Source organism: Somniosus microcephalus, chromosome 23 (genome assembly GCF_052327205.1).
Source record: "Somniosus microcephalus isolate GS21.2 chromosome 23, FLI_Smic_1.0, whole genome shotgun sequence".
In the NCBI taxonomy this organism is placed as follows: Eukaryota; Metazoa; Chordata; class Chondrichthyes; order Squaliformes; family Somniosidae; genus Somniosus; species Somniosus microcephalus.
In genome coordinates, this window is record NC_141009.1 from 19,442,691 (window position 1) to 19,456,299 (window position 13,609).

The 13,609-nt window shown below is 46.3% G+C and overlaps 1 protein-coding gene across 2 annotated transcripts in view; it reads left to right on the top strand.

The window, feature by feature from the left end:
- Positions 1-13,609, top strand: part of c5 (complement component 5) — a 122,492-nt gene that overhangs the window by 12,146 nt on the left and 96,737 nt on the right. For both annotated transcript variants that reach the window (XM_085965559.1, XM_085965558.1), the window contains exons 3-6: positions 8,555-8,717; positions 9,545-9,615; positions 9,945-10,036; positions 11,866-11,948. In XM_085965559.1, coding sequence (XP_085821685.1) covers positions 8,555-8,717; positions 9,545-9,615; positions 9,945-10,036; positions 11,866-11,948 — 409 coding nt within the window. The remainder of the gene's footprint in view (positions 1-8,554; positions 8,718-9,544; positions 9,616-9,944; positions 10,037-11,865; positions 11,949-13,609) is intronic.

Below are 13,609 nucleotides of genomic sequence, written 5' to 3' on the forward strand. Positions count from 1 at the left end.
AAGCGGAGTGAACACGAAGGTTTGCACGGATTGCAGTCTTCCCCATGGTACAGCATGCTCATTGCTTTGTGTGCGCCTCATGTGAACACGGCCATTTTCATGAACCAAAGGGGATTCCACTCCCTCAATGTGCAGCTGGTGTGCGACCACAGGCAGCTCATCATGCAGGTGAATGCCCATTATCCTGGCAGTAGTCACGATTCCTTCATTCTTTGAAGCAGATATAGGACTATGGGGAGAGAGCAGTGCAGTGAGATTGGTATTGGATTGCTCCAGCAGAGATCCAGTGCAGACAGGGTGGGTTGAATCCATGGGGGCGATTTTCTGGGCCCCGAGGAGGCGGGTTTGGAGGCGGGAAAGACGGGAGAATCGGAAGAAATGAGTGCGGGTTCGGAACTCACCTCCAACCCGCCTCTGCAGGATTTTGCTGGTGCCGGTTTTGCAGGGTGGGAAACGGTCCCACCTCCAGCTGGCCAGAGAGGTTGTTTAGAGGTTTAAATGCTCGTTAAGGGCCTCTCTAATCCTATTTTGAGAGGCCCTCGTTATTTTTTGACCATTTCAGCTTGTTCCATGACCCTCCTAAACCACACTAGCTAAACCTGGCGGGTTGACAAGTAGGTGGTCTCCTCACGGCTGCAGGTCCACCATTAAAACAGAGCTTTCATCAGGGATTTGTTGCAGGTGGCAGAACTTTGCTTTAAAAGGTCTTTGGGCACTTTTAGCAGGCCTTCCGAAGTCGGAGGTGCTGCAGCTTCAATCTATCAACTGTGGGACCTCCTTGGAAGACCCTCTCTCCGCTTGCAATGAGTGCTTCCCCAACGGAGGCATCTGCAAGCAGCATGGGAACCATTCATTTTCTTTCACCATGGACCTCAGATTCGGATGAGGAGCATCCACAGCAGCAGCAGAACCAGGCGGCTCAGGAGCAACAGCAGCAGGAGCCCCAACCTCCTGCTCAGCCACCTGACGTTGCACAGGGCAGAAGGCGCCAGCGCATCGAGGCACCTCGCCGCAGGAGATACCCCCGACAGAGGGTTTACAGACAAAGGATGAGCTACCTCAACATGAGTGAGCAGCAGTGCCAAAGGAGGCTGAAACTTTCGCGAGAGGTTGTCCGAGAGATCTGCGGACTGCTGCAGCAAGACCTGGTGCCCAGAGGAACGGGTGGACACGACTTACCAGTGGTACCAAAGTCACCACCGCACTCAACTTCTTTGCCTCAGGCTCCTTCCAGGGATCATCAACAGACATCAGCGGCATCTCCCAGTCGGCCGCCCACAGTTGCATCACACAGGTTACCGATGCCCTTTTCACTAAGGCCCACAATTACATCCAGTTCTTAAGGGATCAAGCAAGTATAACCGCGCGTTCAGTTGACTTTGCAAATATAGCAGGCATGCCAAAAGTGCAGGGCCTCATAGACTGCACACATGTGGCCCTTAGGGCACCCTATCATAACCCAGCTATCTTTGTCAACCAAAAGGGCTTGCGCTCCCTCAACATACAGCTGGTGTGTAACCACAAGAAGGAGTTTTTGCATGATTGCGCCAAGTTCTGTGGTAGTTGCCATGACTCTTTCATCCTGCGGCACTCTAGTGTTCCTCCGCTTTTCAATCCACCAAACCAACTTAACGGATGGCTCCTTGGTGACAAAGGTTACCCACTGAAGAAGTGGCTAATGACGCCGATCAGGAGGCCAGCTAACGAGGCTGAAGAGCACTACAACACCAGCCACACTTCGACCAGGTCCATCATCGAGCAAACCGTTGGCTTGTTGAAGATGAGCTTCCGATGCCTTGACCGATCAGGTGGAGCCCTGCAGTATACACCATACAGGGTCTCCAGAATGGTCGTGGTCTGCTGTGCACTGCACAACATGGCACAGCGTCGTGGCATGCAGCTTCCTGATGAGCAAGTGGCTCAGTTCCAGGCCTCCTCGGATGAGGAGGAGGAGGAGGAGGAGCTGGAGGAGGAGGAGCTGGAGGAGCAGGAGAAGGAGGAGGAGCAGGAAGGGGACAGAGCGCCGGTCTATTGACGAGCAGCTGCGGCAGCACGTGAGCACATGACTGCCCATGATGCAAGGGATGAACTTACCCTGGCCAGATTTACATAGGTTGCCCAAGTTGGCACATGTCTTTGGCTCCATCTTAAGACATCATAGACCATGGACATGACTCTCTGGCCTCCTTTCACTCTGGTCACCAACCTGACCACGCAAGTATGGCGGGGACCGCAATGTGGAGCTGCCTGAGGCGAAAGAACAGATGCCATGACGCCAACAGTTTGCCGTCAAATCATTTAAATGCTTTTCAACAGGGATGGCATTTCATAAATACACATAAACATTCACCCAATCTGTAGACAGATCTGGAGGTTATATCCCTTGCCAGCTGTACCCACACAGCCTTGGTTTCTTTGGGAGGCCTCTTCCTCCCAGATGAGTGGAAGGGCATCTCCCTGCTAGCTGTCGCCCCCTCAACCAACATTTGCAGCGCTTCATCCGAGAACCTCGGGGAGGCCCTTGCCTTGGAATTGGACATAGTGGTTTCTCAAAATATGTTGCAGGTGGTGCAGCATTGGCAGAAATCCAATGGAATGAGCCAAGGCAGCAAGCAGCCCTTAAATGAGGCTGGAAAAGTGATGTCAGCAGAGGCGAGTTTCAGTCCCAAAACACGAATTGACCAAGGGCAACCCACACCTCTGAAATCAAGTGGCCAATCAGGGGAAAATCGCAATTTTTTCAAAACTTTCAGTGGAGGCGGGTTTCGAACCCACCCAAACCGAAACCCGCCTCTAACCCGCCTCCAGTGAGAAAATTGCCCCCCATGATTCTACTCCCACTCCCAGTTGAAACTGCGACAGTCTGTGTGTACATGCACAGACATTGAGCACTTGGGCTTGACTGGGATGACCACCTTGGTCTTTTGGCACTCACTTCTATCTTCACAAATGTGGAATGGCCACAGGAGCAATTTAGCTGATGTGCAGATAGAACTGTACCCCTACCCCAGCAAGAGAGAGGCAATGCCTTCAGAGAGGAGTAAAGGGAAAAAATTGGAGCGGACAAAAAACAGTTTTTCTAAAAACAAATTATAGGGGATAAGTTTTTGATTAGTCTACTTCAATCTGAGAGTGGGAAATGTATGGGATAGACTGCGGAGAATCAATTGAGGGGCAGTACGCTGGCAAATTTAAGAGGGAGCTGGATAGACATTTAGCTGAGAAAGGGATCTCTCGAGTGTGGGAGGAGTATAGGGATTTTTCAATTTGGGTCTGGTGCGATGGAAGTGATCAAATGATACTTGAAGTGGAAAAAATTGCAGGGCTTTGGAGAAAGAGCAAGGGAGGTGGACTAATTGGATAGCTCTTTCAATGAGCTAACACGGGCACGATGGGCCAAATGGCCTCCTTCTGTGCTGTATGATTCTATGATTCTGCAGCAGTCCCCTGCACGGCAAGTCTAAGGCTGGCTACTGGGCAACAAGGCTTATCCACTCGTGACATGGCTCATGATTCCGGTCCAGAATCCATGCACATGTGCACAGCAGGCCTACAATGAAAGCCATGCTGCCACAAGTTCCCATGCAACGCTTCTGCAGCCTAGACCGCTCTTGAGGAGCCCCGCAGACTCAGCTGAGAGGGTATCAAGATTTGTGGTTGTATGCTGCACAACCTGGCCATTATGAAGGAACAGCCCTTGTCACCACCTATCAGGCGAGAAGCTAGGGAGCACGAGGTGAAGGAGGAGGAAGTGTAACAGGAAGTGGAAGAACATGAAGAGGAAGGGAGTCTACAACATAGACAGCCCCTTTCTGCCCAGACTCTACGTGATCAAATAATTTGTGAGTGATACGGGTTATCTCAACCTTCAATTGAGGAGACTGCAGATGGCCTTGGAGGGAAACCTCAAGCAGCCCTGGGCCTAGATGGCCCGGCTTCAGACTGCACCATCTCAGCCCGGGCTGCAGCAGTCTGGGCTGGCTGGCTGATGGGCATCAGCAAGGGCACTGGCAGAGTGGCGGGGTGGGAGCGGGAATGCTGTCACCCAGAGACCCACTGCCACTCTCCTGGGGCGGCGACTCAGCAATCCTACTGATCTTTTGGAGAACAGATTGATGGCGTGCTGTAGCATCCTGGAAGCCCCTTCAAACAGTGGTATCCAGGCCCTGGCCAATATTTATCCCTCAATCAACATCACTAAAAACAGATTATCTGGTCATGATCACATTGCTGTTTGTGGGAGCTTGCTGTGCGCAAATTGGCTGCCGCATTTCCTACATTACACTTTTTTATGATGGCAGCAGTCTGAGCTTCCACAGTGGCGCTCAGACCTTTGATGGAAGCTGTTTTGCTGCAATGAAAGCAATGAATGGATGGAGTGCCAATCAAGCGGGCTGCTTTATCCTGAATGGTGTCGAGCTTCTTGAGTGTTGGAGCTGCACTCATCCAGGCAAGTGGAGAGTATTCCATCACACTCCTGACTTGTGCCTTGTAGATGGTGGAAAGGCTTTGGGGAGTCAGGAGGTGAGACACTCGCCGCAGAATTCCCAGCCTCTGGCCTGCTCTTGTAGCCACAGTATTTATATGGCTGGTCCAGTTCAGTTTCTGATCAATGGTAACGCCCAGGATGTTGATAGTGGGGGATTCAGCGATGGTAATGCCATTGAATGTCAAGGGGAGATGGTTAGAGTCTCGCTTGTTGGAGATGGTCATTGCCTGGCACTTGTGTGGTGCGAATGTTACTTGCCACTTGTCAGCCCAAGTCTGAATGTTGTCCAGGTCTTGCTGCATATGGACACGGACTGCGTCAGTATCTGACGAGTCTCGAATGGTGCTGAACAGTGTGCAATCATCAGTGAACATCCCCACTTCTCACCTTATGATGGAGGGACGGTCATTGATGAAACAGCTGAAGATGGTTGGGCCTAGGACACTGCCCTGAGGAACTCCTGCAGTGATGTCTTGTGATTGAGATGAATGACCTCCAACAACCACAGCCAACTTCCTTTGTGCTTGGTAGATTCCAACCAATGGAGAGTTTTCCCCTTGATTCTCATTGACTTCAGTTTTGCTAGGGCTCCTTGATGCCACACTCGATCAAATGCTGCCTTGATGTCAAGGGCAGTCACTCTCACCTCACCTCTTGAGTTCAGCTCTTTTGTCCATGTTTGGACCAAGGCTGTAATGAGGTCAGGAGCTGAGTGGCCCTGGCGGAACCCAAACTGGGCGTTAGTTAGCAGGTTATTGCTGAGTAAGTGCCGCTTGATAGCACTGTCGACGACACCTTCCATCACTTTGCTGATGATTGAGAGTAGACTGATGGGACGGTAATTGGCCGGGTCGGATTTGTCCTGCTTTTTGTAGACAGGACATACTTGGGCAATTTTCCACATTGCCGGGTAGATGCCAGTGTTGTAGCTGTACTGGAACAGCTTGGCTAGGGGCGCAGCTAGTTCTGGAGCACAAGTCTTCAGTACTATTGCCGGAATGTTGTCAGGGCCCATAGCCTTTGCAGTATCCAGTGTCTTCAGCCGTTTCTTGACATCACGTGGAGTGAATTGAATGGGCTGAAGACTGGCATCTGTGATGCTGGGGACCTCAGGAGGAGGCCGAGATGGATCATCCACTCGGCACTTCTGGCTGAAGATAGTTGCAAATGCTTCAGCCTTGTCTTTTGCACTCACGTGCTGGGCTCCACCATCATTGAGGATGGGGATATTTTTGGAGCCTCCTCCTCCTGTTAACTATTTAATTGTCCACCACCACTCATGACTGGATGTGGCAGGACTGCAGAGCTTTGATTTGATCCGATGGTTGTGAGATCGCTTAGCTCTGTCTATCGCATGTTGCTTCCGTTGTTTGGCATGCAAGTAGTCCTGTGTTGTAGCCTCACCAGGTTGACACCTCATTTTTTTTCAGTATGCCTGGTGCTGTTCCCGGCATGCTCTCCTGCACTCTTCGTTAAACCAGGGTTGATCTCCCGGCTTGATGGTAATGGTAAAGTGAGGGATATGCCGGGCCATGAGGTTACAGATTGTGGTTGAATACAATTCTGCTGCTGCTGATGGCCCACAGCGCCTCATTGATGCCCAGTTTTGAGTTGCCAGATCTGTTCGAAATCTGTCCCATTTAGCATGGTGGTAGTGCCACACAACACGGTGGAGGGTATCCTCAACATGAAGACGGGACTTCGTCTCCACAAGGACTGTGCGGTGGTCACTTCCACCAATGCTGTCATGGACAGATGCATCTGCAACAGGTAGATTGGTGAGGACGAGATCAAGTAAGTTTTTCCCTCTTGTTGGTTCCCTCACCACCTGTCGCAGACCCAGTCTGGCAGCTATGTCCTTTAGGACTCGGCCAGCTCAGTCAGTTGTGGTGCTACCGAGCCACTCTTGGTGATGGACATTGAAGTCCCCCACCCAGAGGACATTTTGTGCCCTTGCTACTCTCAGTGCTTCTTCCAATTGGTGTTCAACATGAAGGAGTACTGATTCATCAGCTGAGGGAGGGCGGTAGGTGGTAATCAGCAGGAGGTTTCCTTGCCCATGTTTGACTTGATGCCATGAGACCTCATGGGGTCCTGAGTCAATGTTGAGGACTCCCAGGGCTACTCCCTCCCGACTGTATACCACGGTGCCACCACCTCTGGTGGGTCTGTCCTGCCGGTGGGACAGGACATACCCAGGGATGGTGATGGTGGTGTCTGGGACATTGGTTGTAAGGTATGATTCAGTAATTATGACTATGTCAGGCTGTTGCTTGACTAGTCTGTGGGACAGCTCTCCCAATTTTGGCACAAGCCCCCAGATGTTGGTAAGGAGGACTTTGCAGGGTCGACAGGGCTGGGTTTGCCGTTGTCGCTGTTGTTTCCGGTGCCGAGGTCGATGCCGGGTGGTCCGTCCATTTTTTAAATTCTAATTGTTTTTCGTAGCGGTTGTTTACAACTGAGTGGATTGAATTGAAGGGTTGAGCACTGATTGATAAAGATTGTTGGCAGGTGGGTGATAGGGGTCTAGAGAATTGTGCAGTGGATGAAGCTTGTGGTGCACTTGGTAGATGAACTCACTCATCTTGACAACTCATGTCAGATCATTAAACTTCTTTCTGCACTGCATCCATGTTCTTGGAGCAACACTCCTGGCATTGACCTCCGCCATTACTTCTACCCACTGCCTCCTGCGCATATGTCTGCAGGGCCTCCTGCCCCACTGCAGATAGAGAATGTCGCTCCTTCTTTCCACCTCTTCCAGCAAGACTCCAGTGCATTGTCTGAAAACTTTGATGCTTGCTTTCTCGCATGTGCAGCCACTGCTCAAAGCATCACAGCCAAGATTGACTTTTGAAAAATCTCACACCACTTCTTGCAGCCACAATGTACCTCCCAATTAAGAGGTGCAGGCTGCCTTTAAGTAGCGCTAGCTACTTGCAATATCGGGCCCCCTGCTGACGCGTGCAGCCAATCAACAGCGCGCGTAGTGCTGGCTTCACACAGAAATCAGGTAATAGAGCAGGCCGCATGAATTTAAAGTGCTGCCTGCACATATTATCCAATTTAACCCCCAATTCCTCCACTCCCCCCCCCTCAATATTCTTCTTTCTTTTCCTGAAGGTGACCTGCGCATGCTATGATATGGTTTCCTTAGTACTGGTAGCTTTCCAGATACCTTGCCCAAGATTCATGTTGAGTAACAGCAGGACCTCATCTCTATCTCATTATAGTCAAATAGCATGCTGTCTGCATGGTCGAGGTTCGCAGATGAGGAATGGCGTTTGTGCAAGATTTGGAAGGCTGCTGGTACTCGTGGAACCATAGCCCCAGCATTAGTGAAGAGAGGGAAGAGAAAAGGGAGAACATTTGGAGAAAAAGAAAATAATATTTGATGCTGTAATTACAAAGATTATAGGTTAAAAGAGCCAGAAAAATTTCTGTCCTCTGCTGCCCAGTTCTTGTTTTCATTCATTTCAATGAGTTGAGCTGCAGATTATTATTATTGTGGGAGACTACAGTCTCCCGCATAAAGAAATAGGCAACACAGCGAGCTACAAGAAATAGGTCTTTACTCCAACTCTCACAATACAGTACTGAATTCGTAAAGCCCGCGAGCCTGTGATGACTCACGGATTGGTCACCTGCTGGAACCTGATTGGTTTTCCTTCTCTCAGCAGCAGGCAAGTCTGAACATGCCTTATTCCTCTCAGCTTGCAACTGTCTTGCGGGGGGGAGGGGAATACAGCAGTTAAAAGGGGATTATACAGGTTTATCTACATACACACAGTGTTTCCCCAATGTGGCAACACCACATAATAAGGAAAAACCAAGTTTGAAACCAGATTTGTTTAGGATTTAAACTCTTTCAATTATTAAACCTTTCATTTTTGTGGAATACTGACTAACCCAGTACTCAAATCTTGAAGTACATTACATCTTAAAAACATTAGCAACACTATGTTGTACATTATCAAAAATTAGAGATTTGGATAATGGTTGAAATAATAATAATCGGAAGAAATAATTGTATGCCTGCAAAAATAAGTCTGCTTTTTTTAACAGATCTTGCCAAAAGATTTACCTAGAAAGAAAGGTGAAAAACAATACGTGTACTTACAAGCACTTTCTACAGATTTTACTCAAGAGGAGATAGTGCCAGTGTCTTACCAGAATGGATTACTCTTCGTCCAGACTGACAAACCTGTTTACACTCCTGATCAGTCAGGTACCAGTCTTAAGCTTAATTTTCCATCTGCAAAAATTCTCCCCTCAGCCAGACAAATTTTACATTATACAGGGAATCAAGGGATATGGGGATCGGGCAGGAAAGTGGATCTGAGGTCGAAGATCAGCCATGATATTATTGAATGGCGGAGCAGGCTCGAGGCCCTTACGGCCTACTCCTGCTCCTAATTCTTACAGTTGAACCTCTCACTTTGTTTGGTTATCTTCATATTCAGCGGTCGACTCCTGCCTGTAAGATCTGGGGGGTAGATTTTTTTGTCTCCGTCGCCTGCGTAGTATTCTGTTTGGGGTGGATCACACGCTCTTTATACAGCCTGCCAGATTTTCATTCTATTGATTTCAGATGGATACAAGTGGGCTCCACCGGGTGGGTGGAGGCACAGGAAAGGGATTGGTAGAGGCGGGGCAGGGGTTACAGGCCAGGGAAGCAGCCTTGAACTGCTAAATAAAAGATGATGAGCAGGTGGCAGGTTTTCCAGTTGCATGAGGCAGGCGGGTGCCAGGGATTTGTCCAGAGTGGCACAGGCACCCAATGGCCCCATGAACATTAAGTGGGGTCAATGTGGAAGGGCAACGCTGGGTGCAATGCTAGTGTAACCGCCGGTCTTGTGGTCTGCGGATTTTTGGGGTCATGGTTCTTGCTCACTGCAGGGACCTTAGGATGAGCACAAGAAAGAGAGTGAAGAATATTGGCAGTGGAACCAGAGACGCTTTCATACTATACAGCAATTGTTAAACTTGAACACTGCAATCTCATTACATTCTTTTGTTTTTATTCTAATATTTTTCTGGTCTTTTTATCTGTAGTGAAATTTCGAATATATTCTCTGAATGAAGAACTCAAACCAGCCAAAAGACCAGTTGTTGTTACTTTTAAGGTGAGCTCTTTAAATTTAGAGAATTGCTTCAGTATTGGTGTTCAGGTAAATATTTATGATTGTAAAACCTGAATTTTATACCAACATGTAACATATGGGCAGCATATATCTGACATAAAAGTAAGTATAAAGCTGCTCTCTTTAGGCATAATTGCAGAAAGGGTGGCCTGGTGGGCAGCATGTTGCTGTACCAGGATATTTTGAAACTCTGTGTCCTTTATAAACACTTTATTGTAAAGTTGCCTTTTATAAAGCATTTTATGGAAAATTTTCTAAATCTTAAAGAAGTAAATTGAAAGTAAAACAATTGTGTTTGTTCTGCAAATAAGGATCCCGAAGGAGTAAAAGTGGACTATCTTGAATACGAAGATGTCACTGGAATAATCTCAGTACCTGACTTCAAGATTCCATCTAATCCCAAGTAAATTGTTATTGTTACTGCTGTTAAGCAACATAGAGAAGATACAGATTAAATATTGCCAAGCTTATTTTTCTGGAAATTCGTATTCCTATCAATTAATTGTGCATTCTCAAATTTAATTTAAGATTTTTTTTTGATGACCAACTGCTAGTTTTAAAAGAGACTCAGGAAGCCTTTCATGTCAATCTGAAAGAAATTGTGCAAAATTACACTTTTGTTGTGGAATCTATGATTTACAAGGCCAGGTAAAAATTTTAATGTCGTGTTGGTCACTTAGCATAAAATGTCATAAAGGTGCTGTTCTCTGGATGGGGATAAAATGCATTAATGGTACAAAGTTGAGTAAACTTTACTTTGAATCCAAGCGATAATATATTCAATCTGAGTTCTTGATGAATGCCACAAGCCAAGAATAGAAAAATGATCCATCCCCCTGCAATAACCTCCCTCACCTGGACGGACAGAAAAAAGTTCCAACCTAAAAACAAAATCACAATACTTGACATTTACTGTATAATAATATAGCTTATGTTGAATATACCTTGCCGAACGTGCATTAGACCCTATACTTCTCTACTTAATTTGCACTTTTGTAAAATACTTTCTCTGCTAATGTTTGTACTTTTTGTTCTTGTTTCCTTGAATGTGTGATGCTCATTGGGGGTTAATATGGCTGAGGTTTCATAAATGCAAACAAGACACACAAAAAACTTTTAAAGCTAATCTTCTGATTTATCAGAAATATACTATTTTTTTAAACTACAACTTTTCTGAATATTACCCAGCTGATTTAACATGCAAGACATTACATTTAGAAAAATGTGACGAGAAAGGTTCCAGAGCCCACTTATTATAAATTTTTGATTTAAAGGACTTTGGTGCTGAGCACACTTTATTTCCCCTCTTCCACCCCCCTGGATATTTTATATTTCCCCCCATTATCTTTAAGTTCTCCTATCCAGTTGAGAGGGCTGGCAGACAAGCTGAGCCCCTTCCAATTTTACTCCTTATATGACCACCAAGAGTTTCATTTGAGTGGCAATATCATTTAGGCTTGGAGTGAAAAAAAATCTAGATCACAGCAACATGGTACAGGAAACTTTGGTTTATCCGGAGGTTAACTGTCCGGAATGCTCGAGCCACCGGCAAAAATCAGGAGCCGTTTCGTTAGGTTTTTTTTCTTTTCGTTGCGTTTTTTTCACCAGTCAGGCTCTGCAAGGTCTCACTGAAGCTGTTGCTAAGCTACAGAGATGCTTGCAAGGTACAGCCAATTGTTTAGAAGCTGTTGCTAAGCAACAAGGTTTGTTGCCAGATACGGAGCTCAAAATCTCCGTATGTTTCAACATTAGCGCTGGTTTGTCCGGCAGTTTTGATGGGACGGCAACAGCTCGGTCCCGTCGGTGCCGGATAGCACAAAGTTTCCTGTATTGTTTTGGGCTGGAGAAGACTATTGGTGCATCTATCCTATCCTTTCAAACCTATCAGGTTTCTTATCATGATTCTAGAACTAGTAGACATGTATCCATTTCCTAATGGGAATTCATTCAGTCCTTTATTTAAAACCATGGTGCCATGGTTTTCTGTTCCACAATGCATGCTAATAATATATTACTATTTTACTAAAAAAAAGTTGTCTACATCTCTTATATCCTTTTGATACTCTTAACTTAAAATTGTATCCCTTAGTCCTCAGATTCTGTGCCTGGCAGAAAAACAGAAATGGCATGTCTACTATGGATTTGCAATACAGAAATGTTTCTATAGAGCTCAGATGGATTAATAATACTGCTTTAACTGTTATATTTAAATTACACTGATTTTCCTTTCAGATATGGTTTGTGGAAAATAGAAGCTTTATATAAAAATGACTTCACAACATCTACTTCAACACGGTTTGAGATCAAAGAATATGGTAAATCAATACTTAATATTCTAACACTAACATGAACTAACAAATATGAATTCCTTTTATTGTTTTTGGTTTGTGGAAAGATTGAGCTTTAAGTTGCTTTTGCACTAAAGGACTGCTTAAGATGGAAACAAATTGTAGTAATCCATATGTAATCATCTCTTGTATTTATTCACAATATTGAACCCGGGCCTTTGATAATTGCAGTTTAATGTAGGGGGTATTACCAAGGGTTTTACCGGAAATTAGAAAATATTGTCTGCTCATGTAACAGGAAATGTTTCACTGAAAAATAAGGCACTCTCTTTTACTGGATTATAATCACAATGGGAGACTGGATAGGCACTTGAGAGAAATAAACTTGCAGGGCTATGGGGATAAAGCGGGGGAATGGGACTGACTGGATTGCTCTACCGAGAGCTGGCATGGACTCGCTGGGCCGAATAGCCTCCTTCTGTGCCATTATGACTCTATGGGCTCGAATTTCCAAGCCCCGTGGAGGCGGGTTTGGAGGCGGGAGTGGTGGGATAATTGCAGAATCGGGGGGCATGAACCCAACCTGCCTCTGTGCCAATGTCCCAGGAGGCAGGTAGCCAACCTGTGCTGGGAGCCACCACCCCGAGGCGGGAAGGGGATTAGTGCCAATTAACTGCCTGTTAACAGGTGGTTAACAGGCAGTTTTTTGCCTAATCCCTATTTTTAGCCCTGAATTGTGGGCTTCCCGACAGCTCCGAACCACGCCAAGTTAGCGAGGCGGACCGCCGGTCTGCAGGGGTTGGAGGGGTCGAGATGTCTGTTGTGCAGGTGAGTGATGGGTGTACGTGTGCAGAGGTAAGTGTGTGAGGTGTGTGTAAAGTGTTTTAATAAGTTTTACTTACCTTTACTTTCTCCTGCAGGCTTCCTTCCTTCAGGTCTCGGGAGTCCCTCATCTCACCGGCACAGAAAGCAGAATGGCCGCTGAAATGTCAAAATCTGCAGCATTCTGCTTTCTAGTCTGGAGAGATCTCTAACTGAGTCTGAGTAGAAGGACTCAGGTTAGAAGACAGATTGTCAGTGTTTGACAGCTTCATAGAGCTGTACCGGAGAGGTTGTTTGGTAGTAATTATGACTTATCACGCCGTTAAAAATTCACTTAGACTGAAATGGACAAGCCCTAACTTTTTCTGGCGTGTTTAGTGGGCATCTAGTGGGTACGTACCCCAACTTCACGCCCTTCATGTAGTTCAATGCTGAATCTCTCGGCGAGATACTCGAGTAGCAAAGTTTGTGGAGGAGCAGGGCAACTCGGACAGCAACTTCCTGATTTCCACGTTCAACTGTGCATGTGCAGTCGTCAGAAGTTGCTGTCTGATTTATTCTTTAATAATGGTGAGTGCTGATAGCCTCACCGTTACTTTTACTGCAAAATCCAGGCCATTGAAAATAAGTACTTTGAAGTATTGGACCAGTAACTAATTAGCTTAAATATTGCTCAAACACAATCAAGTACTTCTTGGTTTTCTTAATTTTCTCTTTACTCACTGCTCTACTTAACACAAAGTAAAATGAAATGTTTTGGTTCTTATTTGAAATTGGATTCCACCATTGTTAAATTTAATAAGCTGAGGCAATCTGTATATTTGTCTCCAGTTTTAACAGAATTAGAACAGTTCTTAATTCTAATT